This window comes from Pezoporus wallicus, unplaced genomic scaffold (assembly GCF_028554395.1).
Source record: "Pezoporus wallicus isolate ANWC-B61680 ecotype Strahan unplaced genomic scaffold, APGP_CSIRO_Pwel_v1 contig_2384, whole genome shotgun sequence".
NCBI lineage: Eukaryota > Metazoa > Chordata > Aves > Psittaciformes > Psittacidae > Pezoporus > Pezoporus wallicus.
The window spans coordinates 731,060-756,659 of NW_026640488.1; the positions used below are offsets into that span (position 1 = coordinate 731,060).

At 40.2% G+C, this 25,600-nt stretch overlaps 1 protein-coding gene across 2 annotated transcripts in view; it reads right to left on the reverse strand.

Annotated features, from left to right (window-relative positions):
* The window catches only part of GATB (glutamyl-tRNA amidotransferase subunit B), a 44,998-nt gene that overhangs the window by 13,966 nt on the left and 5,432 nt on the right, over window positions 1–25,600 (reverse strand). For both annotated transcript variants that reach the window (XM_057419038.1, XM_057419037.1), the window contains exons 3-9: window positions 15,067–15,180; window positions 11,745–11,943; window positions 10,668–10,790; window positions 7,359–7,472; window positions 4,313–4,397; window positions 3,928–3,972; window positions 1,737–1,926 (exon numbers count right to left, since the gene is read on the reverse strand). In XM_057419038.1, coding sequence (XP_057275021.1) covers window positions 1,737–1,926; window positions 3,928–3,972; window positions 4,313–4,397; window positions 7,359–7,472; window positions 10,668–10,790; window positions 11,745–11,943; window positions 15,067–15,180 — 870 coding nt within the window. The remainder of the gene's footprint in view (window positions 1–1,736; window positions 1,927–3,927; window positions 3,973–4,312; window positions 4,398–7,358; window positions 7,473–10,667; window positions 10,791–11,744; window positions 11,944–15,066; window positions 15,181–25,600) is intronic.

Sequence of the window (25,600 nt, forward strand, 5' to 3'; positions counted from 1 at the left end):
CAGTCTGCACACCACAAGTGAGTAGGCTGCAGGTAGGCACAACGCGCGGTGGTGACACAACCTCGACAGCTAACTCAAACTGACCAAGGGTATATTCCATGCCATATAGTGCCTTGCTCAACCAGAAAAACTAAATGAAGGGGATTTTGGGGGAAGTAGTCACTGTCATGGGTAGGAGACTGGTTGCACACTACTCTACTTGTGGAAGGCGGTGAGTGATGGCATTCACATCTCTCAGGTTCTTCCCTTCTTCTTTCCTTCATGTAAGTGTCTTCATCTCAAACTACAAGTCTTCTTGCTTTTGCTCTTCCTATTCTCTTCCTCATCCCACCAGCAGGGAAATGAGCAAGCAACTGTGGTGCTTAGCAGCTGGCCAGGGTCAACCCACCACAGAGCAGGAGAAGAAGGAAAAAAAGTCAGAAAAAAAAGGTTCAGGACTCACCTACCCTTCAGAGCTCTGTTCATTTTCATATGTGAGACATATGTTGATGTGAAAAAAACCCACATGCATGGACAGGAGTACTGGCTGCAAAATCACATTTTGAAATAGAACGGTAAGAACTACTGACACCTCTCAATGCTATTTCTGCAGCCTCACAACTTCAAGAGACTTCTGACTCACCTGCCCACCAAACACTGAAATATCTACAACTCACTAAAATAGCACAAAACCATAGAAGTAGTTTTCCTAACAGCTTTCTTCAGAAGAAAGAATCATCTTTTTTTTTCTGTAGAATCAGCTTCTGTACAACTGTATTAAATAACAGACACACAAAGGAGGGATATTATGTAGTTATGTGCACTGCTCTCCCCACATTCATAGTCAAAGGAAAGGAACTCCTCCAGAAGGCAGTCTAAAAGTACTTACAGTTCCACTCTGAATCTTACTCTAAAGAAGCCCTTCTCCTGCATCCTCTCATCACAGAGGTAACCAAAGCAGTACACTGTTCTAGCTTAGCTGGCTATATGAAATGTCTAATCTTGGGTGAGTATGCTAAACTCCCCACAAGAATTACCACTGGCAAAGAGAGATGACCCAGTTTGTATTTAAGAAGTTGAAAGTCTTTTAGAATAATTTTGGAAGTTATGACATTTTGCTGTCACTTCCTTATTTAAATCTGTATTTGCCACGTCCTTTGCTTTCTTCATCCCCTCTTCTGAACCTATCCCCAGTAAACTGCATTGTGAGCTTGAAGTTGATGTACAGCCACTCAGTGTATTTACCTAAGGATAAGTATGTGTTTTTTCAAAACAGTGTGTAAGCCAGATCAACAGGCACATGAAGCTGAAAGACTGAAACACTGGGTTTTGCTTCTGTAGTCAGGAAAACACATCTACCAATTTGTTAAATACTGACAAGGTGCCCAGCTCTGCTCCACACCCAAAGACAAGAGAAGCAGGCACCTGCAGACAAGGGTTTTTCAGCAGGAAGTTGTATGTTTGCTGTAGTCAAGACATGGGTGCATCCATGTGCAGACAGACAAGATCAATATTAAATAACAGTTATTTGACTGCATCTTGCATGAGAAACACTTCTAGGTGCACCGTGTATGGTTTCTTTTCCACACTATTCATGTATATAGCTTCAAGATACAAATCACACACTGAATGTATCTCCAAATAAAAGCATCCATAAGAGCGGACAGCTGGTTTATATGACATTTGTTAATCTTTTCAAAAACCACACAACTTTTGAAGTTTCTAGGCTTCTTTTAGCATTTGATCAACAGACCTACCAATAAGGTGAAGCTGTGTTCAGGAAGAATCCCATACTGTTCAACAAGCTTTGCTCTCTTCACACTGGGGAGGTCAGGAAGTCTCTCATGAATCCAATCAATATTTACCACTTGCTGATGGTTCATATTAGCTGGCAAAGATTTTGTATCATACAGAATCAATGGAGGAAGGTTTGGCTCTGGCATGAAGCTAGTAAAAATGAAAACATCCATTATAGTTATTTTCAGTCAGAAGCTAAGCAACAAGGAATAAAATGTATATCACAAGTTTATATTACCTGGAAGTTGTATTACTTTTTCAACTAAACAAACTATTAAAAATTCATGACTTCCTGTATCACTGTTAAGTAGTGAGAAAATAGCCTCTGAAAAGTCTGTTTTCTTCGAGTATTTGCCACTGATTATTGAAGAGCTGATGATGGAAAATCTGCACCCAAAATAATAATTAAAAAAATGCCAATAAACCCAGGAAGAATAGATATGGGAACAACTCACTCCCACTGCCATCAACCATGAATTGTGGATCTGAACAAAATCAGGAGTGGACTGGCAGGGAAAAACCCAGATTTGACAGCCAGTGGTCAGGAGTGAACTGGGCAGGTTGTAACTTTTTTCAGACTAACTTCAAAAGTCTTTATGAAATCCCATGCTGCGCTAAAAGCAAAGTCACTGTGCTCAGTAGGGTGCTGCCACAGAACAAAAGGCTCCCTTAAAAAGAAGGGGCCAATTCAAACCACTCAGATAACTGCGATTGAAGCAGAAACCTTGTTCTGACATGATCAAATGAGGGGTTCAAAAGTATCAGAATAAAGGACATGGGGCACCCTCTACATTAACTATAATAATTTCTATTTCAAATCTGCTTAAACATAGATCTTAAGTTTAAAATATCATGTGCAGCATTAAGTCAGGAAAAAAAAATCTCAAAACCCCCCACAGTTTAATACTGATAATAATCTTGGTACTAGTAATAACCTTTCTGGTCTTTATTTGAAATATCTCAAACTCCCAAGTTTTGCCTAGGCTTTAATGAATCTTCTTTTGTATTTGTCTGAATAAGTCTTGTTAAATAAGCCTCATGCCAGCGCCTACCATAATAAGGGATTCACAAAATTATCACTGACTTTTCCGCTGCATTTCTACAATCAGTAATTTAAAAAGTAGATTTTAAGTTTGTGGGATGCTTTCATATCCTTGCTCTGCTCTAGTAAGATCAGTGGTAGAATATATGTAGATTTAACAGGAACACAGATATGGCAAAGCTGAGAGGCTCTGAAAGTTCTCCAGAACTATAATTCTCCAGCTGGGAAGTGAACTCCGGGAGTAACAGGAAGACTGTCTCTGGGATGAACATCCAGGGAACTACTGGGAGGATGAGCACTAAAATGAATCTAAGCATGAGAGGGGGCAGGCATGTACAGAGCAGGAGAAAGAGTGCCCAGAGCAGTGAACTATGTCACTCTTCCCCTCCAGACACCACTGTGACTGCCTCCCATGTTAGGGCATTAAGCAGCTGTGCTGCTACTTTGCAACACTTCACCAGCAACTTGTTCCCAGCAGAACCTTGTCTCCTCACCCTCTGGCTAAATCCTTCTTGGGTGGTTGTTTATGGTTTGATAGCTATCACCTCACATTGGTGAAATCAAGAAGTACTTAGCAAGGTTAACATCTTCATTAGGTCTACAAAGACCTTAAGGTAGAAACCTGCCTATGAATGCTGACACACTTCAATAGTAGTTAGGATTTTCAAAGAGTGACTGTGATCTGTGATCACAGAATTTAAGCACTGAGAGGCAGGGCCTGCTATCTGAAAACCATTTCCCTCGATATTTACTTAAATAGGGAGCAATGCTTAACTCCAAATATTCTTACGTTTTATGTCAGGCTTTCTTAAGAATACTCTTGTACTGGCCACAGAGTAAACCTTCAACTTACCCACTCTGAGCTACACACTTAGGTTTTGGGAAAGGTCTATGGGTTTAGCAGAGATGAGACACAGTTCTAGATCTGAACTGCTCAGACTAGCACTGGTTTTGATAGGTCTCTTCCCCTTCCAGTGGAAAGTAAACTTCCAATATATACTCACTGTGCCATCTTTGCGTGCTCATTACACAGACTACACTTAAGGAATGATCCCCTAAATTATCAGTTCTTGAAATGTTAACTTCATTTGACAAAATACAAATATTACCGGTAATCCTGTTTTCCTTCTTTGTCTCTCATTGGTACAGTGCACCTAAAATAAAGCCAAAACAAGTAAGATGTGGTAAGAAGTACACCACAGAACTAGTTTTATGGCAAAAACTTGCCTCATGAAGATCAGAAAAACTTCTCAAAGGCACTTCAAAGAATGTGTGTAAGTAAGAGGACAGTTATTTTCCTGCTTGACATAACAGTCTGCTGTGAAAAAGTCTTAACTTTAAGAAGATATTATTATCTGTGAGGAGACTATGCTTGTGAACATTACCTTTAGAGAAGTTGAGCAATACCATGTTACCATGGCCTGATCATGTCACTAGGTATCCAGGGCACTCTAAAGCTGCTACTCCTGATGCTCCTTCAAACTAAAAACTCACCCAAGCCTGGAATCAAAGGCTCTTGTTTCATTCAGAATTGCTCCTCCATTTTCAAGTTCTTCAATTTGCCTTTGTATTTCATAGTCTGACAGAAACAAAAGCAAAAGGAGTAAGCTTATTATAGAATCATAGAATAGTTAGGGTTGGAAAGGACCTTAAGATCATCTAGTTCCAACCCCCCTGCCATGGGCAGGGACACCTCACACTAAACCATCTCACCCAAGGCTTTGTCCAGCCTGGCCTTGAACACCACCAGGGATGGAGCATTCACAGCTTCCCTGGGCAACCCCTTCCAGTGCCTCACCACCCTCACAGTAAAAAACTTCCTCCTTATAACCAATCCTAACTTCCCCTGTTTAGGTTTGAACCCATTACCCCTTGTCCTATCACTACACTCCCTAATGAAGAGTCCCTCCCCAGCACCCCTATAGGCCCCCCCTTCAGACACTGGAAGGCTGCTATGAGGTCTCCACGCAGCCTTCTCTTCTCCAGGCTGAACAGCCCCAACTTCCTCAGCCTGTCTTCATACGGGAGGTGCTCCAGTCCCCTGATCATCCTCGTGGCCCTTCTCTGGACTTGTTCTTTTTATGTTGAGGACACCAGAACTGCACACAATACTCCAGGTGAGGTCTCAGAGCAGAGTAAAGGGGCAGGATCCCCTCTGACTTGCTGGTCATGCTCCTTTTGATGCAGCCCAGGATACAGTTGGCTTTCTGGACAGAGAGCACACACTGCAGCCGGCTCATGTTCATTTTCTCATTGACAAACACCCCCAAGTCCTTCTCCGCAGGGCTGCTCTGAATCTCTTCTCTGCCCAACCTGTAGCTGTGCCTGGGATTGCTCCAACCCAGGTGCAGGCCCTTGCACTTGGCATGGTTAAACTTCATGAGGTTGGCATCAGTCCACCTCACAAACGTGTCGAGGTCCCTCTGGATGGCATTCCTTCCCTCCAGCGTATCAACCGAACCACACAGCTTGGTGTCATCGGCAAACTTGCTGAGGGCGCACTCAATCCCACTGTCCATGTCACCCACAAGGATGTTAAACAAGACCAGTCCCAACAGCGATCCCTGAGGGACACCACTCGTTACTGGTCTCCAGCTGGACATCAAGAGTGACAGAGCACTGGAACAGGTTGCCCAGGGGGGTTGTGGAGTCTCCTACATTGGAGATATTCAAGGCCCGCCTGGACAAGTTCCTGTATGATGTACTCTAGGTTACCCTGCTCTTGCAGGGGGGTTGGACTAGATGATCTTTTGAGGTCCCTTCCAACCCTTGGGATTCTGTGATTCTGTGATTGAGCCATTGACCACAACTCTTTGCGTGCAGCCATCCAGCCAGTTCCTCTCCTACAGTGGTTCATCCATCAAATTGATGTCTCTCCAATTTAGAGACAAGGATATTGCATGGGACAGTGTCAAAAGCTTTGCACAAGTCCAGGTAGATGACGTCAACTGCTCTACCCCTGTCCATCAGCTCTGTAGCCCTATCATAGAAGGCCACCAAATTGGTCAGGCAGGATTTCCCCTTCGTGAAGCCATGCTGGCTGTCACCAAGCACCTTGTTGATTTTCATGTGCCTTAGGATGCCTTTCAGGAGAATCTGCTCCAAGATTTTGCCAGGCACAGAGGTGAGACTGACTGCTCTGTAATTCCCTGGGTCATCCATTTTCCCCTTCTTGAAAATGGGGGTTATATTTCCCTTTTTCCAGTCATTAGGAACTTCACCTGACTGCCATGATTTTTCAAATATGATGGACAGTGGCTTAGCAACTTCAATCACCCGCTCCTTCAGTACCTGCGGATGGATTTCATCAGGTCCCATGGACTTGTGCACGTTCAGGTTTTTAAGATGGTCTTGAAGGAGATCCTCTCCTACAGTGGGACCAAGGTCTTCATTCTCACAGTCCCTGAGTCTGCCTTCCAAGGCTTGGGTGGTGCGGTCAGAGCCTTTGCGAGTGAAGACCGAGGCAAAGAAGTCAGTAAGAACCTCAGCCTTCTCCAATACTGCATTATTAGCTTTTGCACACTCCAGTATTTCATTTTTCACTGCTATGCAGTAACAGAATAAGTTTGTTGTTTTAAACTTAATGAAATCAACCACAGTAGTTACAGGCAGAATTATCAGTCACTGTCTCTCTCTCCAGAACTGTTTTCTTCTTTGCAAGTTTTCCTCATCTTCTTTCATTTCCTTTAAATAGAAAACATTTTCTCCCAGGCACTGCAGCCAAGCAATACATTCCTAGTGACCTTCCAAATCACCCAGTTGAGTTTTCTTTTGCAGATGCAATAATCATCTCTTCTTGCTCATACCCAATCTGCATCTGAACTTCATACACACCACCTACCATACTCAGTGGGAAGCAATCCTCTACACTGGAGGACAGAAAGCTACTGCTAACATATTTCAATAATAAACGTATTAGGTATTGAATCATCGGCTTTATTCTTTTTGCAGGCAGGGGGTTACCTCTGTAACAAAACTGCAAACTGATATGGCTGCTATCCCCAGAGTACCCCATACTAAGATTTATTCTGTCAGGAAGCAGCAAGAGTAGGGCTGCTGCACAAGGAGGGATAAGCCAGGAGCCGAGGGTGACCACAGCACAGGCAGAGCTGTTGCTATCTGGTGCAGTCCCACTAGTCTGAACGGCATGGGCAGGGGCTTGTGCTACTAACAGAGTTCACTGAAAGTCTCAGTCAAGGTGAGAGGATGAGCTGAGTCTAGGCTGCATCCACAGAGTGCAGTCAGAAGCAGAAGGAGGTAAATCCAGAGACAGCATTGTGAACAAGACTACAGAAAGGTCTACCGGGAGACAGGGCTGAAAACTGGCACATACGCTGACATAGCTTAGATCAAGTCTGAAGGCCTCAGTCTGAGCTTAAATGAGACTCCTGGACTCACAGTCAGGGTGCATGGAAGGGACACCCAGGCAAAGCTAGTCAGGGCATTTGAGACCAATTTCTGCACTCTAAGGCTGACACATTTCATGTGAGACCACATAAAGTGTCTACAATACTCTTTTAATGAAGCAACCATCATTTACCTACTGCTTTTGCCAGGAATCGTACGCTATTGATATTCTTCACTTCAGTCCTCACTCCATAAGGCTCTCCAGGGTGATGCACAGAAACATTGGCATCCACTCTCAGCTGACCCTCTGTAAAAGGAAATTTTATCAACAGAATAGCCTGACCTGTAAACTAGAGTAAAAACCTTGGCATGCATTAATAAACTGCATGTTATGTGCAGAGCATTAATAACTTCTGTATGTGCAGAAAAGAGTACAAACCACCTCATCAGAGCTTTCTGTTTGTGATTCCACCTCAAGCCACTGCCTCTAATAATTCAACATTTTCCTACAATAATGTTTTGGTTTTAATTACTGCTTATAATTCCTCTCAGAGAAAACTGCATGGTGCAGTGCAGCACAGATCCTCTAAGCCATACAGTGAAAAAAGCTTCTGATTAACAGCTCTTAAATAAAAGGAAGAATTACACAAGCAAGTGGTGGATTGTGAGCTTCCATTCCTCTAAAAACAGCAAACCCCCACACTTTTGGAATTACAGTTTGATGGGTACATATTGCCCTAGCATGGAACACAAGAACCTACAGTTATGTTGAACAGATTTACTAAGGTGTTCTTGGAAATTTACAGCTCAGGGACAAACTGTGAGTAGCAGATTTTTTTGTAATTTCCTCCCTCTCCTCCAAGAAACTGCAATTCCACCCCCACCCCCAATTCCCCTGGTTGCCAAAACCTGAAACTGAATACAAAGTTTTATATAAAAGCATCCTGCGCTTTTAGTCCAAGAAGGACTAATGTGAAATCTCTAACCTTGGAGATCTTTAACAACCCGACCAGAAGTAATTCGTAATTGTATCTTTCCCAGTTTTGTCCCTCTAAAGACATCCCTTCTGAGAAGAAAAAGCTTGCCGCAGTATATCAACTAGTAGAAATAAACAAACAGGAGAGGCTGTATTAAAAAGAATCATTATTTTTCCCATACTGCACAATGAAAGTGTAGCCTCCCTCTTTTCTAACTTTATTCCAAATACAGATAAAAAGAAACAAACCACTTCCTGTTTAGATACAGCAGCACTATTAAAGAGAGCGCAAAATAGCTCAGAGCTAAACCTGTGAAGATGGCTACAACTTCAGAATCCTTCCCAATCAATAGATGTAAATTGACTAGAGGGGTCTTGGTACACTTGCAAAAGCAGGCTGGATGATAGCACACTAATTTCCTCTCATAGAGTCTTGCCAAACATGCAGATGAAGGACAAAGGTGCTGGAATAACCCAACATCTCTTTCAAGAGAAGTGTTTTGCATGTGCTCTCTCTTTGGGGTGAAATGAGTACTTGTTCCAAAAAAGGAATAGACTTGTCCTGCCCTTGCTCCATTTTGAGACATGACCTGCTTCTACTTGGATGTAGGTGTCAGTGTGACAAGACAATAAAGTTAATCAGGCATAAGAAAGGAAAGCCAGGCCCCAAATGTTCTTAAAAAAGCTTTTTTCCTTTAAACCCACTTTAAGCCCAGCTTCTTTCACTTTGCAATGAAATAATCTTTTCATCCGTTAGCTGTAATGAAATACCACCTGATAAACTGGGCACTGAACACACAAGCCAAATAAAGGTAAGAATGTAAAACCTTTATCTGAAAGAAAGTAAGTATGATGAGGGAAGACTACAGTAGAAAGCCCTTAAAACCACCACTTTAAAAACAAAACCAATCAAAACCAAACCAAACAAAATTCCAATTACTTTTAAAAGCCAACTATACTGGAGGAAAAATATTCCCTTAACTGGAATTGTCCCCTAAAGTCAGAAATCTCACTGTGATAAAAGGTATCATAGTGCAATGCCAGTGGCAATCTTAGGGCCAAATTGAATAGCAATAAAGGAGAGTCTGCATCTCCATGAAGGCCTTTGAAGAAGCATGCAAACTGGCTGCTTAATATTAACAGCTGTGTCCCATTAGACATGTGTAACACTAGTATTAGAAAAGATGCAGACACATAATGTCTAGCAATTATTATTTCCCCCCATATTAAATTAGATTTGCATCACTAGGAACATTTATTGGATCCCATTTATCGGGTGATACATGGACCACTCTGACTCGTTTCTCACTATGGACTGAATTTGTTGCCAGAACAGTGAGGCCAACTGTCACAGGCAAAAATACAGTTTACATTGTAAACATTAATAGGCAGCTGATAATTGGGTGTATGTGTGGAGGGGATTAATACCCAAAGCTGTTCTTTTAAACTCTCAAGCAGAAGCCTACTATTTATTAGCTGTAATCATGGGCTGGTTGTAAATTTTGGTAACATTAGGACTGAGCAGAAGGGGTATGACCTGAATCCTCCAATTAATAGAGGAATGTGAGACAGAGTTACATGTTAGGAGGCTGATCACATTCTGTGCCTCTGCACATCACTTATTGCAAAAACTGGGGCCTTAGGGTTCCAGAGAAAAGAGCTGGTGGCAACAGCAGGGCTCCCCACAAGAGGAAGTGGCTCAGAAAGATAGTAGCAATCTTGGCTAAAGCAATCTTGAAGGCAGGGAAGGATCCCAAAGATCTGAGAGATGTGTGGAGACAAATGCCAGCAGATGCCTAGTGACACTGGACTCTAACACCTGATGCTGGTATCTGCAAACCTGCTGCACAGCATGAACACAATTTTCTGGCCTATCTCCCCAGACCAGCAGTGATCTCCCTAGTAGTAGTACAAGTTGAGACCTAGTGAACATAATGTTGCAGGGGAGGAAAAGATAAAGTGTGAAATGATCAAGTAGGGTAAAAGCTGCAGTCTTGTTGGTTCTTAAATTAACCCCAGCACCCATGTCCACTAATCACTGTCATTTACTCCATCTCACCCATGACACCAGCACAAGTTTATTGCCTATACCACCCTATGACTAGCTGAGACCTGACACAACTTACAAGATGATCCATGCACCTACTATATTGTCCCGTCCTGTAACTTCAATATTCTACAACTGATCCTTAAAACAGATCTTCTGCACAACAGCGCTGCAGCAAGCAAGTTGAGGACAGACAGGGGAAACTACAACAACCCTGGGGATATTCCTTCCTGCCTAGACCTAGCCTGTAAAAATATTGTGTGAGGCCATATAAAATCTAGCACTGCAAAGCTCTGCAGACAAAAGCAGGGCCGTACAGGCACCTGAAGCATGGCAGACATTAGAACAGGCCCTGAGGATTGTAAAAACAACAGACAGAATAGCAAAAGACAGAAAGCAAAATAACCAGAAGCTGCAAAACTCCTGGAAAGGCAGAGAATTATTGGTGACAAGGGAAGATGACCTTCCCCCTTCAGTACCTGCCATGACTGCGTGGCTGCTCCCAAGCGTTTGAAGAATGAGCTGAAGCTCTCTGACTGCTGCAGCTGCTTCTTCCCCACAGCACATATCAGGCTCCATGACAACCTCCATGAGGCCAACTCCTATCAGGGAAAGGGACAGGAGATTTTCAACAATAGCTTTTGATCTTGGCATATTAGAGTGCAACTGGCTAAACACATGAAAGCACTTGGGCTTTTTCTGAGCTAAAAAAGGAAAAAAAAAAAAAAGCCCCAATGCATTATTCAGTAGCTCTCACTATGGGCCTAGCTGCAGATTGCTATAAAACTTTTCCTTCTATTTTTTAAAGGAAACCACAACCAACCTTCCACCCTTTGATGACATGTAGATCAGAAGGACACAGCCTTCTCCTGCCTTTCTGTAGAAAAACTCTCATGTAAAGCCAATCCAATTCCAGGTTCAAATTCATTTATCTTGAACTAATTCTGGAACAGACAAAACTGTAAACAGATGCAGTCCAGCTTTTAGCTTCAATATCCAGCTTTCAAAGAACACAAGCAGCCACAGCCCTTAACTTCAATGGACACTGGAGCCAGTTAGGCTAGGCCATCTAGGTTGCAACCCATGTTGTGTGCTAATTTAGTTCATTTTGTTTAGGATTTCAAAGTTTAAAGAGAAAAATCTACATTTTTTCAAAGCTAATCATTACAAGAAATGCCTGACTCATGCACTGACAAACTCTACAACAGCTGCTCCTTCCAGACATAAGCTTGATTCACTATATCTTTGATTTATTTATTTATGAATAACAATGCATACAAAGAGCTAAAATAGCTGAGTGGCTTTATGTGACTGACACACAGTTTTGAGCAAGCCGTAGCCAACTGACTTCTAACTTGCTACTGGCAATTGACATCAACCAACAACAAAGGGAAGGCCAAGTATACCCCTGCTTCAAGTGTAATCGTCATTTTGATGAATTTTTATTGTCAAGGACATCAGAGTTATTATTTTTCACCTCTTCCCTGCCACCCATTCACCTTTCATGACTCATCTTACACAGAAAGGAGAAAAATAGAAAAATAATCCAAGCCTACCAGCCCTATTCAAGTCAACAAGAGTCTGGCTCCTTGTGTCATCATGAAGACTCTTCCCACTGTCTTGCTCCAACTGAATTTGTTTAATCCTCACAGTTTTGGTTACCATCTGGCTCATTTTGTGGTCTGTGCAGAGACTGTACGACAAAGTTCCATTCACTGCAATAGGAACTCTTTGCTGAGTGATCTGATAGCCAGCCTGTCAACAAAATTAGATTTATAATCACATAAAACACTTTCTGGAAACCAGCAGCATAGCCAACTGCAAATATTATAGACTAAGAACAAACCTGAAAATGAAACATCTTCCACAGTGACCTATGTAAGAGAACAGAAGATATGCACATGCAAATTCAGAAGTCACTTTGCTTTGCTGGAAAGGAAGATAGGTATAGAATTCAACATAAGTGTGAGAATTTAAAAGTCTAGAAAAAAATAAAAGCACTTCTCCATATAAGCAATGCAGAAATAATCAATAATCAACTGCACAACTACTTGCCAAGCGTTACATAAATTTCACTGACACTGCCTGGGGACAGGAAATGGACTGGAAGACGTTCTTCCATGCCTGTGGTTCTGTGACCATGTTAAATCTTGTCTGAAGCCAGTTACCATACCTCCGTCCCCAAACTGGGACTATCACTCATCCTCCCACCAGAATGAACATCCCTCTCTACCTGTCCAGAACTATTCTCATCAGAGGGGAGCAGAGGGAAGCAGGGGGGGTCTGTAATGTGTGTGGAATCAAGAAAATAAGAAAACCAAATTTCATTCATGTAGCAGTTTAAAAGATAGAGACCACAATCCCACATAAAGCACAAGCTGATAAATGCCACCTCATGCCTGGGACTCCAAAGGGGGAACTACTATCCAGAAAAGGGGGTGCCAGTGGCAAGGTATTGCAATACCTGCAATGATGTAAAAATACAGAGGTGAAATCAATTACTCTGCTGAGATAGGGACCCCATTTCTTCCTCCTTCTTCGCCTGCTCATGCCTTCACTGGTGAGAATTAAACAAAAAGCCTGCCAGATTTTAATGAATTGGGAGGAACTTTTGCATGTTTTGCAGGGAGCTTACTCTAAAATGTAGAGATAGCGACAATACATTGGGATGGAGAACAATGGTCTGCTCCTGTGAACAGCTCTATTTACATATGCAATGAAGTGCATGACCTTCTAGCCGTTATCACTATAAAGAAAACTATGAGAAAAATACAGTAACTGACTCTCTGCAACCTATGCTAATTGCACAGCTCTTCCCTTCTCCTAAATATCTCATTAGAATTATTTTTTTAAGAACCTTAAATTGTGAGTGACAATAAATAACAAGAATCCCATTTTCCACCCAAAGCCCCATTTTCAGGAGTAACAATAATCCCACTGTCAAATGACTCTAAGAGCTAGATTTATTTTATTTGTTCTACATCGCTCATTAGCCTAAACTCTGCATCTTATTACAGGGTTCCTGACTCGACTGTTTCACAATGAAATGCAGGTAGGGCAGTTTATTGTCAGTGCTTAAACTGCAAAACTCAGCCAGTAGAAAGGCAGAATTACATGTTTCAAGCTAGTAAAATGTGTCATCACCTCATTGATCAAATTTCCATGCTTATCTGACCAAAGGATCCTGTACTTCATGTATGCAGACAATGACAGCCCACTTGGTGCTGTACACACCTTATTCCACCTCCCTTTCCCTCTAAATACACGGATGTGGTTTCTTTCCTATGATAACATCCTTGTATACAGCTTCTATGCAGCAAACTGGTAGCAACAGACAGTACAAGAATATGAGAGATAGCTTTCAGTTTAACAGCCGAATCACCAAAGGTGCTTTGAAAACATCTCTTTAATGTTTTTGGTGTTTCTTTATGATGTGTAAACAAATTCTGAAAGTAATGTTTATTTCCTGCTATTTCACTTTTTTTCTCCTTCAGGTCTGGAAATGAACTTTAAGATAGTTTTACATGGAAAAAAAAAAACAAAACCAAAACAAACAAGAAAACCCAACATATTGGCAATTCAAACTAGTAAATCTGCATCAAACATTCCCAGAATTCTATGATTCTAGCTCACTACAGAGCCCCCAGCAAAAGGGCCTCTTAATGGCTTACAAATATTAGAAAAGTTATCCTCAGAAACTAAATCAGCTATTACATCAACTTCACAGAACAGCCACAGACCTAGAATAAAACAGAGCAGAAATCTCTTTTGAGATCCAGGTCTCCAGTGGACAACTATAATATAATTCTCTTTCTAATGCAGGAAGCAATTGTATTTGAACATGTTTTGTGCAACTTCAGAATATCTACCACAAAACAGTGGAAGAGAAAGTAATTCTGTTAGTAATACAGCACCTCTACATGCTCGTTTGGGACCTGAGAAATCTCCCACTCTGCTTCTCAGGATGTCAGGGACACCTCACCTAAAGAGAGGATAACCTAAAACACCTGATCTTTCTTGGATAAAATAGAAATAGTTTTTTTTCCTTTGATGTAGTCATCAGCTCTTCACCCCAAAACCAAGGGAAGTAAAACTAGTGTAGTCCCTTTGACAGATTAGGGTTCAAATGATCCTTCAGCACAAATAATCTGACAAGGAAAAAAAAAAATGTTTAACACTAGAAAGTTTTCATTTCGTTAAAATAGAAAAAAAGGCTCAAACTGCTGCATCCTGCTGCAGTGACAGAAGTCAGATTCTTAAATTATTTCAATATTTTTACACCCATATCGAGTGTGACAAAATGCACTTGACTTCCAATGACACTTTCTACACAACATGAAAGCTACCAACGAACCACACTGCAAAGGCTCCATTTCTCAGGTGCAGGTTTGGTGGTTTTTTTGTTAATTTCGTGGAACTACCACAAACATTTTAAAGGGAAATTAAATATTTCTGTGTCCTAAGCACACACAGAAAGACACTGTTATGTTTATACCACTGGAACCTGTGTTTGTTATATATTCACTTTAAATGAAGGACTATTATCAGGCTGCTTTTACCCTAACAGACAATTAGTGCTAAACACCAGGAATGAAGAACTTAAGGGGCAAAGCAGCTCCAGCTCCCAATTCAATTACGTTAGCTCCTGGAATCGTGCAGCTAAGCAAGGAGTCAGCAATCAGAGCAATCATATTCAATCAGTGAGCACCAGGGTACAGCTGCCTATTCATCAGGGCACAGTGCAGCATCCCGTTGGGGTGAGCAGCACACTGACTGAAAACAGAAAAAGCATCTCTTTACTCATCCCCTATTGCCATTTATGCTCCCGACCTGCCCCTTCCTACAGCCGTAAAGGGACCAGATATACTGCATACTTACAGGCAGATCTGCATAGAAATAGTGTTTTCTGTCGAACAAGGACCTCTTGTTTATGCTGCAATTGAGTGCCAGGCCTGTCATCACTGCTGCTTCTACACATCTTCTGTTGATAACCTAAGGAAACATGACACATGGCTTTGCTCAGATACTCAGTATGTAATGAATTTATTTCCCCCACACTGCCTTATTTGGAGCACATACTCAATTTTGCTTCCCTTCAGCCACCATTAGATCTCTTTTCTTGAGTGAGGAGTTCCTACTCATCGTTAAAGTTGTGGTAGCTACAAATCTGCAAAGTTTTAAGAGGAATAAAGAAGCCATTTGCTTGTTTTGTCATGCCACATAAGGAAGCGTGCACTGTTCTTGCTTGCTACTTTTGCAAACATTCCAGTACTTCTGAATCTTCAGGAGTGCAAGAGATAAGTCATAGCAAATGATAATTGAGTCATAACCAGCTGTCAGCTCATCCTAGGAACTGGAAACACTAGGGATTTGCATTAGGGACTGCAGTACCATTTCTGTAAAAACCTTAGAATCCCTGTAACCACAGAACCATAGTGAAGTGATGAGTATCTACACATAGACTTCAAGGCTTTGATTAACCATGATGAAATTAAGCACGCTTACATGCTTTGCTAAAACAGAATCAGACATATTTATTGCTCCTATGCTTACAAGGATACATGCATTTCTAGTACCCAGGTAAACCATGGGATTAAAGTTCCTGCAGGATGCCACATGATCTGGAGACCCAGCAAGACCTTCATGAAGAAATAAAGGAGTTAAATGCAGTTTCTCATCATGGACTCATGACTGTCAGTGCTACACCCTTCTATTGCCTCAGCAGGGTCAGGATCCAAAGGAGAAATAAAATGCCTCTCCAAAAAGTACTAACAAGCAATGTTTCAAATTTATTTGATGGTTCTTTTTTCCAAGTGTGCTCTCTTTAATTTAACAGTTGGTTTAACTAACATCAAATGGATAAAACTGAAGACTGAATTTTTCTTAGTACAGTATTTTGAAATAAGAACAGAACTTTATTCATCTTATTCTGCACTGTACAGCTGCCAAGAAGTCAATTTCCACCATTAAAGGGGACATTATGTAAAAGAATCTAGATGACTTCATCAGCATTGACCAGAACATAAAAGGCTTAAATAATGTTTTCTTCAGGGTTTCTGATGGTATTTACTTTTTATATTTTCCAGCCTGATTTCTGAAAACAGATTAAGCAGCTGTATAGTTCCCATCATCCCACATCTTCAGCTGGAAAAGGAATCTCATTGCTTTACTCATCTAATATTTAAAAAATCAAAATAATAAGATATGAGAAAATCTTAATGAAGAAGAAGAAACTTAAAAACTGCTTATACAGATAAGGAATTAAATATTTAAAACATTTAACGAGGGAACTTTCAGATTTTTAGTGTAGCTATATATGGCTAATAGAACACATCATCTGTTTGGCATGTTTTAACGTTTTAAAAATTTAAAAGATACATAAAGCAAATTTTAAATGAGAAATAAAAAAAAAAAAAAAGATCAATTTCTCTTTGAACTACTGAGCCGGAGCAAAATGAACACAGTTAGTCCTGACTGTAATCTAAAGCAAAATTGGGAACTAAGAAATATTAATTTATTTCAGTATCATAGCTGCAGTTCATTATTTCGTAGATGCTCCTGTTTTCAACAATGCTTCCAGGCAGCAGAGATACTTGTTTTCTTAATGTTTAAGGAAGCTTGTAACAGTCAAATTGTTCAATGTTTAAAATACTGTAATATTTCTAAATACACGAGCAAAATTTCCTCCGACTAAAGTCTCCTGACATGATCCTGTTTAGCTTTACAAATTATGGAGGACCATGCCAGTCAGCTTTATAACAGCTAGTTACCAGAAACACAGTAAGGCTCCATAAGGACTGGTAGACTCAGAACACCACTGCACCAAAGCAGTGAGCTGCCGTCTTGTTACGTTTCCTGATGGTGCAGGGGTTGTGACTGACTGTAATCAGAGAACAAGACAAAAACCCAACTCCCGAGTCACAGTCAGAACCTCATAGCACATTCTTCAAATACAGGTGGAGTTTAGTTAATGATTACACTACAGCTACTGCCCTTGATCACTTGCTCTTCGATTTTTGCTTCAAGCAAGGCAGAGTGTATCTTATGCATGGCCCTAAGGGATAATACTGTTTTGAGATGAAGGAAATAATTCCCACACACGTATGACTTATACCAGTGGAGAAGCTTTTGCACTACTGCTGCTGAACCATTTTAGTGCCTCCGGGGAAAAAGTGGCATAAAAATGTGAAGCGTTGATTATTTTCTCTGTAGTATTGTAGTATTACTAATCATTTAGATGACTAATGAGTATGTGTCCCTAGTGTACTGGGCCATACTAGCCAAATCAGTGTATATGCAGTGTTACTCATTCAGCAGTACTACTTCCTTGCTTCTTTATCGACCTCTGTGGTGACAGAAGGTATTGCAAAGCAGATCTTTCCCGCTATAGCATAATGAGATGTCTACCATGCCAACCTGCTTCCTCTGCCATTTGACTCCAAAAAAACCAAAACAAACTCAAAAGTTGTTTAATATTGCTCCATTTCTGAAGTAACTTCTACTACCTATTCCACTGATCATGGCTGAGCGCAGCGCATAAAGCAGAGTTGTTTAAGCAAACAACTACTTTTCCTTCAAATAAGCCTAGCTTTTCAAATAATGAGCAGTGATAAACATCAATTCAGCATGTGAAACTTCCCATGCTAATGACCTAGAATAAGTCCTCCAAGCTTGTTTATGCAGTAAGCAGTTATTAAGTCGACAGCTTTGACTAGCACCAAAGATTTAAATTACGGGCTTGAACTGACAAGCTGCCAGTCTGGTATGTTAGCAAAGTGCTGGCCTTGAAAGCAAGCTACGTAGTTCCTGCAACAGCTATGGACACAACACAAGAGCCTATGAAGCCTTCTTAAATATTTCTGGTCTTCTAAAATGGAAGCATCACTCCTAGGCATTCAAAGGAAATGCTAGAGAGCTATCACAACAGGCAATGTATATTATTTGTATTGGAAACTCAGGAAAAAACCTTAACAATGGCATCACACCACCAGCACCATTCCCATTGTAACTACACTCTCCTGCTAGAGCACCATGGTAACTGAGCTCTAAATGAATGAAAGAACAATCCAACCAAGATGTTTCTTTTTCTGATACTACACATCTAGTTCACAAGTGGAAAGACTCCTTTTAAAAATGTATCAGCTTTATTTGCAAGGTCAGTTTAGTCAAGACCTTCATTTTAAATACAAGACTATTCAATAGCTATACAAAAACTACACACAATAACTTCAATGACACAAATTCCCACCAAAAGCAAATTTTAACAGCAGGTTTACTTCTTATATTAACACATTAAAGAAAGCTGCCCCCCTTTTGAGGTGAGGATATATGTTCCTATATTTAGTAAATGATCGTTTTTACATTTTAAAGAGAGTAGGTATGCAGCTTCTTCTTTTGCTAATGTGTACTCTACAGGATAATTGGGGGGGGGGGGGGAGAAACATCTGGATTTCTCTCCTGGAAAAAGTTCATTTTTGCTACTTTTTTTTTTTAAATAAACAAAACCAACAAAAACAACACAGTAACAAAAACAACAAAGTAATCTTTGCCATAACAATGGCACCCAGGAAGGCCCTTATTTTTGGAACAAAGTACGCCTTGTACTAAAAACTAAAATCAAAATAATTTCCCAGAAATTTTAAAAGTTTTTGATTTTAGGTCACACATTTATAATAAAGTAGATTTCATACTAATTGGCTATCTTAAGACCTTCATTCCTAATTATAATCATGAGGAAATCAGCATTAATCAGATTAACTACAGGATTGTTTACCTAAGAAATATGTAATTTTAGCTCCTTTTCATTCTAAATAACAGCTGGAAGAAGGAAGCAGTGCAATGTACTTAACCACCTCTCTGTAGCCCAGGCAGTAATCTTTAGAAACCTCAACAGATATATCTAATCGTATTTCCCAGTACTCCCATTTCATATTGCTCTGATTTTTATTTGCTTTCACTAATGGATCTATTCAGTCTTACTATTCTTGCTGTGTTAAAGTAGCAACTTGCTCCAATATATGGTTCTTTGAAGTGCAATCATAAATTAAACTTCAAAATAAACTAGTCTTACATCTACTCAGTCCAAATGTAATCGTGACTGTTCAGTCTGACATTGCAGACGAGTACTTCAATGCAGCATTCTTCCTTGCCATTCTCCCACACAGAGTAACTGCCTTGTAGCTACGCATGTACAGGATGTACATTACAATAAATGAAGAGCTAGCCATTTCCCAAATGACCCACTTATTTCAATAGGTGTACAGTCAGACCCTCATCCTTCTAAGCATACAGTAAAAATATAAAAGAACAAGCCAACCTAAGACTTATCATTTGTTTGGTCTGCAGAGCTCACATCTTTCAGAAAGTGAGGTCTCTTAACTGCAGCGGAAAGTCCCAAAGAAGGCCAGCTTCAGTGTTCCAGTGTTCTCAATGTCGTCTGCATTTCAGTCCAGACCCCACTTCTCAGCATATTTCTTGCCCTAACATGAGTGTTATGCTCTTATCCCTAAGGAAATAGGCAAGAAAATAGGGGAAGAAGCACCAGACATTTTAAATTAAGATCTTAGATTAATAGAAAGAGATTCCAGTTTAAGAAAAAAGAACAAAATGGCAACTGAGAAGCTGAATCAGCAAAGGAAGATGAGCTCAGAAGGCATTAAATATACCTTAATATATTTTGTAACTTTATCTTTCTACAGTCTGGTACCAAAGATGTATGCTGGTATACAAAACATATTACTATTCCTAAACTTGTCTGGTGGCAGAGTTAGCTTGTGGTGATGCAGGACACTCATTCAATTCAGATCTTTAAACCAGGCAACTCTAACATTTTAAGTACTCAGTCCCCAAACATGTTAGTTTAGGTGTACTCAAACTTTAAGAGGGCACACTCTTTTGAAGATGAAGATCTAGTCTGAGAGCTCATATCACAAGACTTAGAATTGGAAGAAGCATCTTTCAGTGTCAGTGATGACCAGGAAAATTCAGCAGCAGTAGGAAGAAATGCTGACCCTTGGGAGTAAGAAAAAATGTAAGGTATCACCAGATATAAAGCTGTTTATATACTGAATGATTTCTAGGTTTCTCAGCCCTTTGAGACAGGGGTTGCTAAAAAAAAACAAAACAAACAAACAAAAAAGCAACCAAAAAAAAAAAACCAAACCCAAAAACACCCCACAACAAAAAACGTCAAACCCAAACCACAGAAGGAAAAAGCCATTCAGACCGCATGGGCAATGTGCTCAAAGATCTCCATGGAATAAGTCTATTTTTTGGGGTGGCAAGAAAGCAGCCAATCCAGTGGTATTGCCCCAAACCACCGGTTCTGTGTCTCAGATCCCATCATCAGTGGCTAAAAACAAATAAACTTCTACCATGCATGCAGAACTGGTTCCAAGCAGGAGAACCCATAGGGAAGTCAGAACAATGCAATAGTGATAGTTCATGATATCCATAACCAAATGCTGTGTTTCTATGCTGTTCCCATCAAAAAGTTCAGTATCTCTCTAACACCCATGGCCTTCATGCTAACAGCAGTTTTCTATGTCTGCCACATGGCTTTTTTTTCACCTATCATAAGGATGCTCCCTCTCTTACGCCAGTTGAAATTTAAACCACTGCTAATGCCATCTGACCCCAGGACAAGTTAAATACAAGAATATCCAGTTACAACCCTTCACTGTTTCTGGAGGTAGGGGACCGAGCAATGGCCAAAACCTAAGTTACAGAATGTGATCAAATCCAAAGTCAACCAGAGCTTTCAGGTGGACCTTCTCAGACCTTTTCTCCTACACTAAGCTCCACAAAAAAGGCTTAAAAAGGCTTTTAAACAACACCTGTCTTCTTCAATATAATCTTGATTGTTTAACTTGTTAAATAGAGAAAATTCAAAGCACTTGAACAAAACAGAGTTTATAGAACAACTCCTGCCCTCTTGATCCTTGCAGATGGGCCTTTGCTTTGTAGCCTTGGTGAGGGCCAGCTCTGTGCTTTTCTGAGTTGTAACTTTTCTGAGTTGTAACAAATTCTGACAATCTGACCACATACCAGTGCGTATACTGACCATTTTCTATCACAGAATCACAAAATCACAGAATACTTTGGATTGGATTTCTAAGTCTTGGCTACCTGCCCTCTCTTCCTTCTTGCAATCTTTGGGTGTCTGAACGCCTACACTAAACACACCAAAATCTTCCAGCCCTTGCTCTGACTCCCTCATTCATTCTATTTGCCATCTCCTGAAACACCATTATTTGTTTCCCAGTGAGGCAGCCATCTTTCCATCACTGACCCAGACCTCTTAAGAGGGCACAACATACAAATCAAGAGCAAACAAGAAGTGCTTGATAAAACATAGAGACAAGAATATATTAATTCAGGAAAAGAACAGGAGACATAATGCAACAAGTCTTGCAAAAAGCTATTACGAAAGCAAGCCAAAATTATCTGCTTTTTAACAAAGTTGTTCTGGAACAGCAGAACCAACAAAGACTGGTTTCCTATAAACAGTTGCTTTAGTTTGCTTTACTTAAGCAGTAACCTCAACACTCTTTCCTCCATGATTCCCTCAACTTCTCCCCATTCACCAAACATCTCAAATAGAGTATAAGAAGTGTCACAGGTATCTGAATAGCAGTGTCCAAATAAAGCTGAGATTAGTGGAGAGACTCAACTGCCAATTGCCTCTTCATGTGCTTGCTAATATATTCACAAAAACCCCTACAAATCTAATTTTTTGAGGCTAATTTGGCTGAACTTGGCAGAACTAGAGTTTCTGTACAGAAAATAACAGTTGCAGTGGGAAAATGTACATATGTAACTAAGAAACACCAGTTGCCGAAGGCTACATAATCCTCACAAAATCACATATAGTCATATTTAAGGTGGCTGATAATCAGAGAGAAGAAAAAGAAATAAATTCATTTTACCCCAGGAACCAATTACAGCCTAATTGTATCAAGATAAGTTTCAAACAAAGTACATAAATCTGGCAGATATGCAACATTACACACAAGACAGCTAATCATGAAGGGAACAAACTCAGTCTACAATTATCCGTCATTACTGTTGGACAATGTTTCCCTAAATACCTTTCAGTGAAAAAACTCTGCAAAGAAAAAAAATTGTTAAGAAAAACAAAGAGGCAAGATGTCAGTTCACTAAGTTAAAATGCCAAGAAATTGATAAAACCATGACTGTTACATAAACTTCTGCTTAACAGAGCGCTGCTTTCATACACATATATACAATATACTACCTGGGATTTCCACAAAGGGAGTCACCTGGAATCAGACTTTTTTTTTACAAGCTGACAGAAAATACTTAGAATCATAGAATAGCTAGGGCTAGAAAGAGCCTCAAGATCATCTAGTTCCAACCTCCCTGCCATGGGCAAGGACACCTCACAGTAGACCATGTCGCCCAAGGCTCCAGCCTGGCCTTGAACGCTGCCAGAAACGAGGCATTCACAACTTCCCTGGGAAACCTGTTCCAGTGTCTCACCAGCCTCACAGTAAAGAACTTCTTCCTTATATCCAACCTGAACTTCCCCTGTTTTAGTTTGAACCCATTACCCCTTGTCCTAGCGCTACAGTGCTTGACGAAGAGGAATGAATTCAATCAAACATTAAGGATGCCAAAGCATATATAGTGATTGATAACAGAAGTAATAAAAATTTGTGCCAGAAAATCCACTCACGGTTCAAATTTTAAATAAAAAAATTCTCAGTCCACTAAGAAAAACTATGGAAAAATAAGATAGTATGTGTTTTGGCAGCCATTTCAGACTGAATCCAGAAAGAGGGGACACTGATCTACCTGGTTTTCATGTAATGGCTGTGCTGTCCAGAAGTATCAACGATGGCACAGTAACTTCAGTAACAGAACTGTGTGAAATAAAGGAGATACTGCAAACTCCTGCTCCCCATTAAGAAGCAGAAAAGTATCTGCTAGAGCAAAAGGTAAAGCAATAAAAACAAAACCAAAAGGAGATAAGAGAAAATACATTGCTAACATTGCTGTTGCATTGAAGACTATAATAAAATAGGTGACAGAAAGATGTTTTATCAACTCAATGCCATTCTAGGCGGCAAGTTTACATCGGCTAGAGGGACCTGTTAAGGATGAACAGGAAAACCAACAAGAACAACAAAGAGAGCTCAATAGCTACCGAGGTGCTAAGGAGACAAAGCCCTACAGGAATTGTTAGCCTTCACAAAAAGATTAAAACACGTAGAATGAGTGTCAGAACTTCTCACAAATAAACAACACATAGCAAAAAGCAAGAGAAAACCTTACAGGGGACTCCTTCAAAGCTTGAGAGGAGAGCAACAAATGTCACCAAATACATCAAAGCACAAAAACAGAGGCGTCTCTAGAAAAATGGCATTTAGAGTTAACTATGAAATAAAGTTGAGCTGAGCAACTGCAGTAACTGAGTAACTGAAGTATAACACTTCTCAGACTCCAGTGAAAAGGCCTAGTTCCAGAGGTAACCCTGGGACTGTGAAAGATCCTATGAATGAGAAAGAAATCCAAGGAGGAGCAACCTGTGCCATAACACAGCCCTGGAAGTCACCTCCCTCACCTTAGAAGGCCCTCTCCTGACCAGTACAACAGCACTGACCTGATTAATAGCTTGAAATTATGCAGGTAGGCTTTAATCCATCAAGCACTCAGAAATGTAAGGGTCTATGAACTGCAAAGGCATTCTCAGAGAGAAATGGTTTGAAAGCCTACTTTCCTCCTGTAAGGTTTTGTTTTTTCTTTTTTTTTTTGGTCTAAATTATGTTGAATTTGTTTTTTAGAGGCTTACTGCATGTCCAACAAGCTGGGACTGTGTGAGCAGCAAAAACTCTTAACCACTGATGATACAATGTATGTTGCAAACCAAAATATTTACCAGGAAAAAAAGGACTGCAACAGAAAGGTAGCACTGATTTCTAAGAAAGTATCTCCTTTTTCACCCCTAAATACAATTACTACAGTTTTACTGACATAAGTAACAGGCAGTTAAAGTGAACCCAGACATAAGTAAATGGTTTAAAATAATCAGGAACTCACTTTTTCCTTCGGGCACTGCCACTAATTTATTTTTAGAGGAGAGCTCATGGATACAACAACCAAGGCATCACACGGTCTCGAAAAGAAGAAAATGTATATAATGGAAGCTAAACCAACATGCATATGAAGATAAGAAGACTGTCCAGTTCCCTAAAAACGTGTGTGCAATTGAAAATGTAGATATCAAAAGTCATGCTAAGAAGCAGGTTTTTTTGCAAATTTAAGCAGTACAAGAACAGAGTAAATTCATACGCATGTCAGCAGGAATGTCAAAACAAAACTGAAATCACAAGTTAGTAAAGCAGCTGTTGCAATCACCAGATTTAACAGACATAAGATATCAAAAAAAAAAAAAAAAATCTAGTTTCAAACTGTAATTTGAAATATGAATTCTGGTCTTAAATGCTGTTTCTGTTCCAGTATGTATAGCTGACAAGACAGATCCAGCAAAATCTCATATAAACCTCTCAGTGCTTTCAAAAGCAAAGGCATCGGGTAAATTCTGTATATTAATAACATTTAAAATTAATCATGAAATCTGATAATCTACCACACAAGACATCTGGAAAAACACCAGGTATCTGCCACTGCCAAGGATGGATATGTCCATATAAGAAAGGGACCTTCTAATGCACCCTCTACACACCAAAGGTGGATATTATTACCCTTGTCATGCTCCTGGGCAGCCATCCCAACAGCACAGCATTGCAAGGTGGTGAAGGCAACAGCACAATACACATGCTCTCTGCTGCTGTGCAGTGATGCAGTGACATTCATCAACTTTGAAGAAGCCAGAGTTTGAAGCTCAAGTTGCCAGCCGTGCAATACCAGAAGGCACAAGAGGCAATAGCCGTTCTAGCCCTGCTGTCTTCCATGAAAAGGCGTATCTGGTTGCTCAATTACCATTATACAGGCGAGAGAACATACAGTAGGACCAAAATGCTTCCTCCTACACTATTTACAGACAGAAAACCAAAGAAATTTAAAACAAGAGGGTAGGAAAATCTCAGTACAGGACAGCTGCAATGAGTTAGCTGACAAGCCCTCAAGGATGTCCAGTGGAACAGCAAAAAATTATGTATTAATATAAAATCATGCATCTCATGATATTCTACACCAGCGTTCCACAGAGCTCTTTCTCTGTTTCTTCTGAGGTCAGAAGTTACTTACCTTTTCCTCATTAGAAACAGCCTGATCATTACCAAGTGTTTCAAAAATTCTATCTTAAAAAAAAAACAAAACAACCAAAAACCAGATGCTATTCACACTGTGAAGAGAATGAAATTCAAATGCATGAGAGGGTATCAGAATTTTCAAAATACTTAAGACTGTAAGGCTGACATTCAATTCA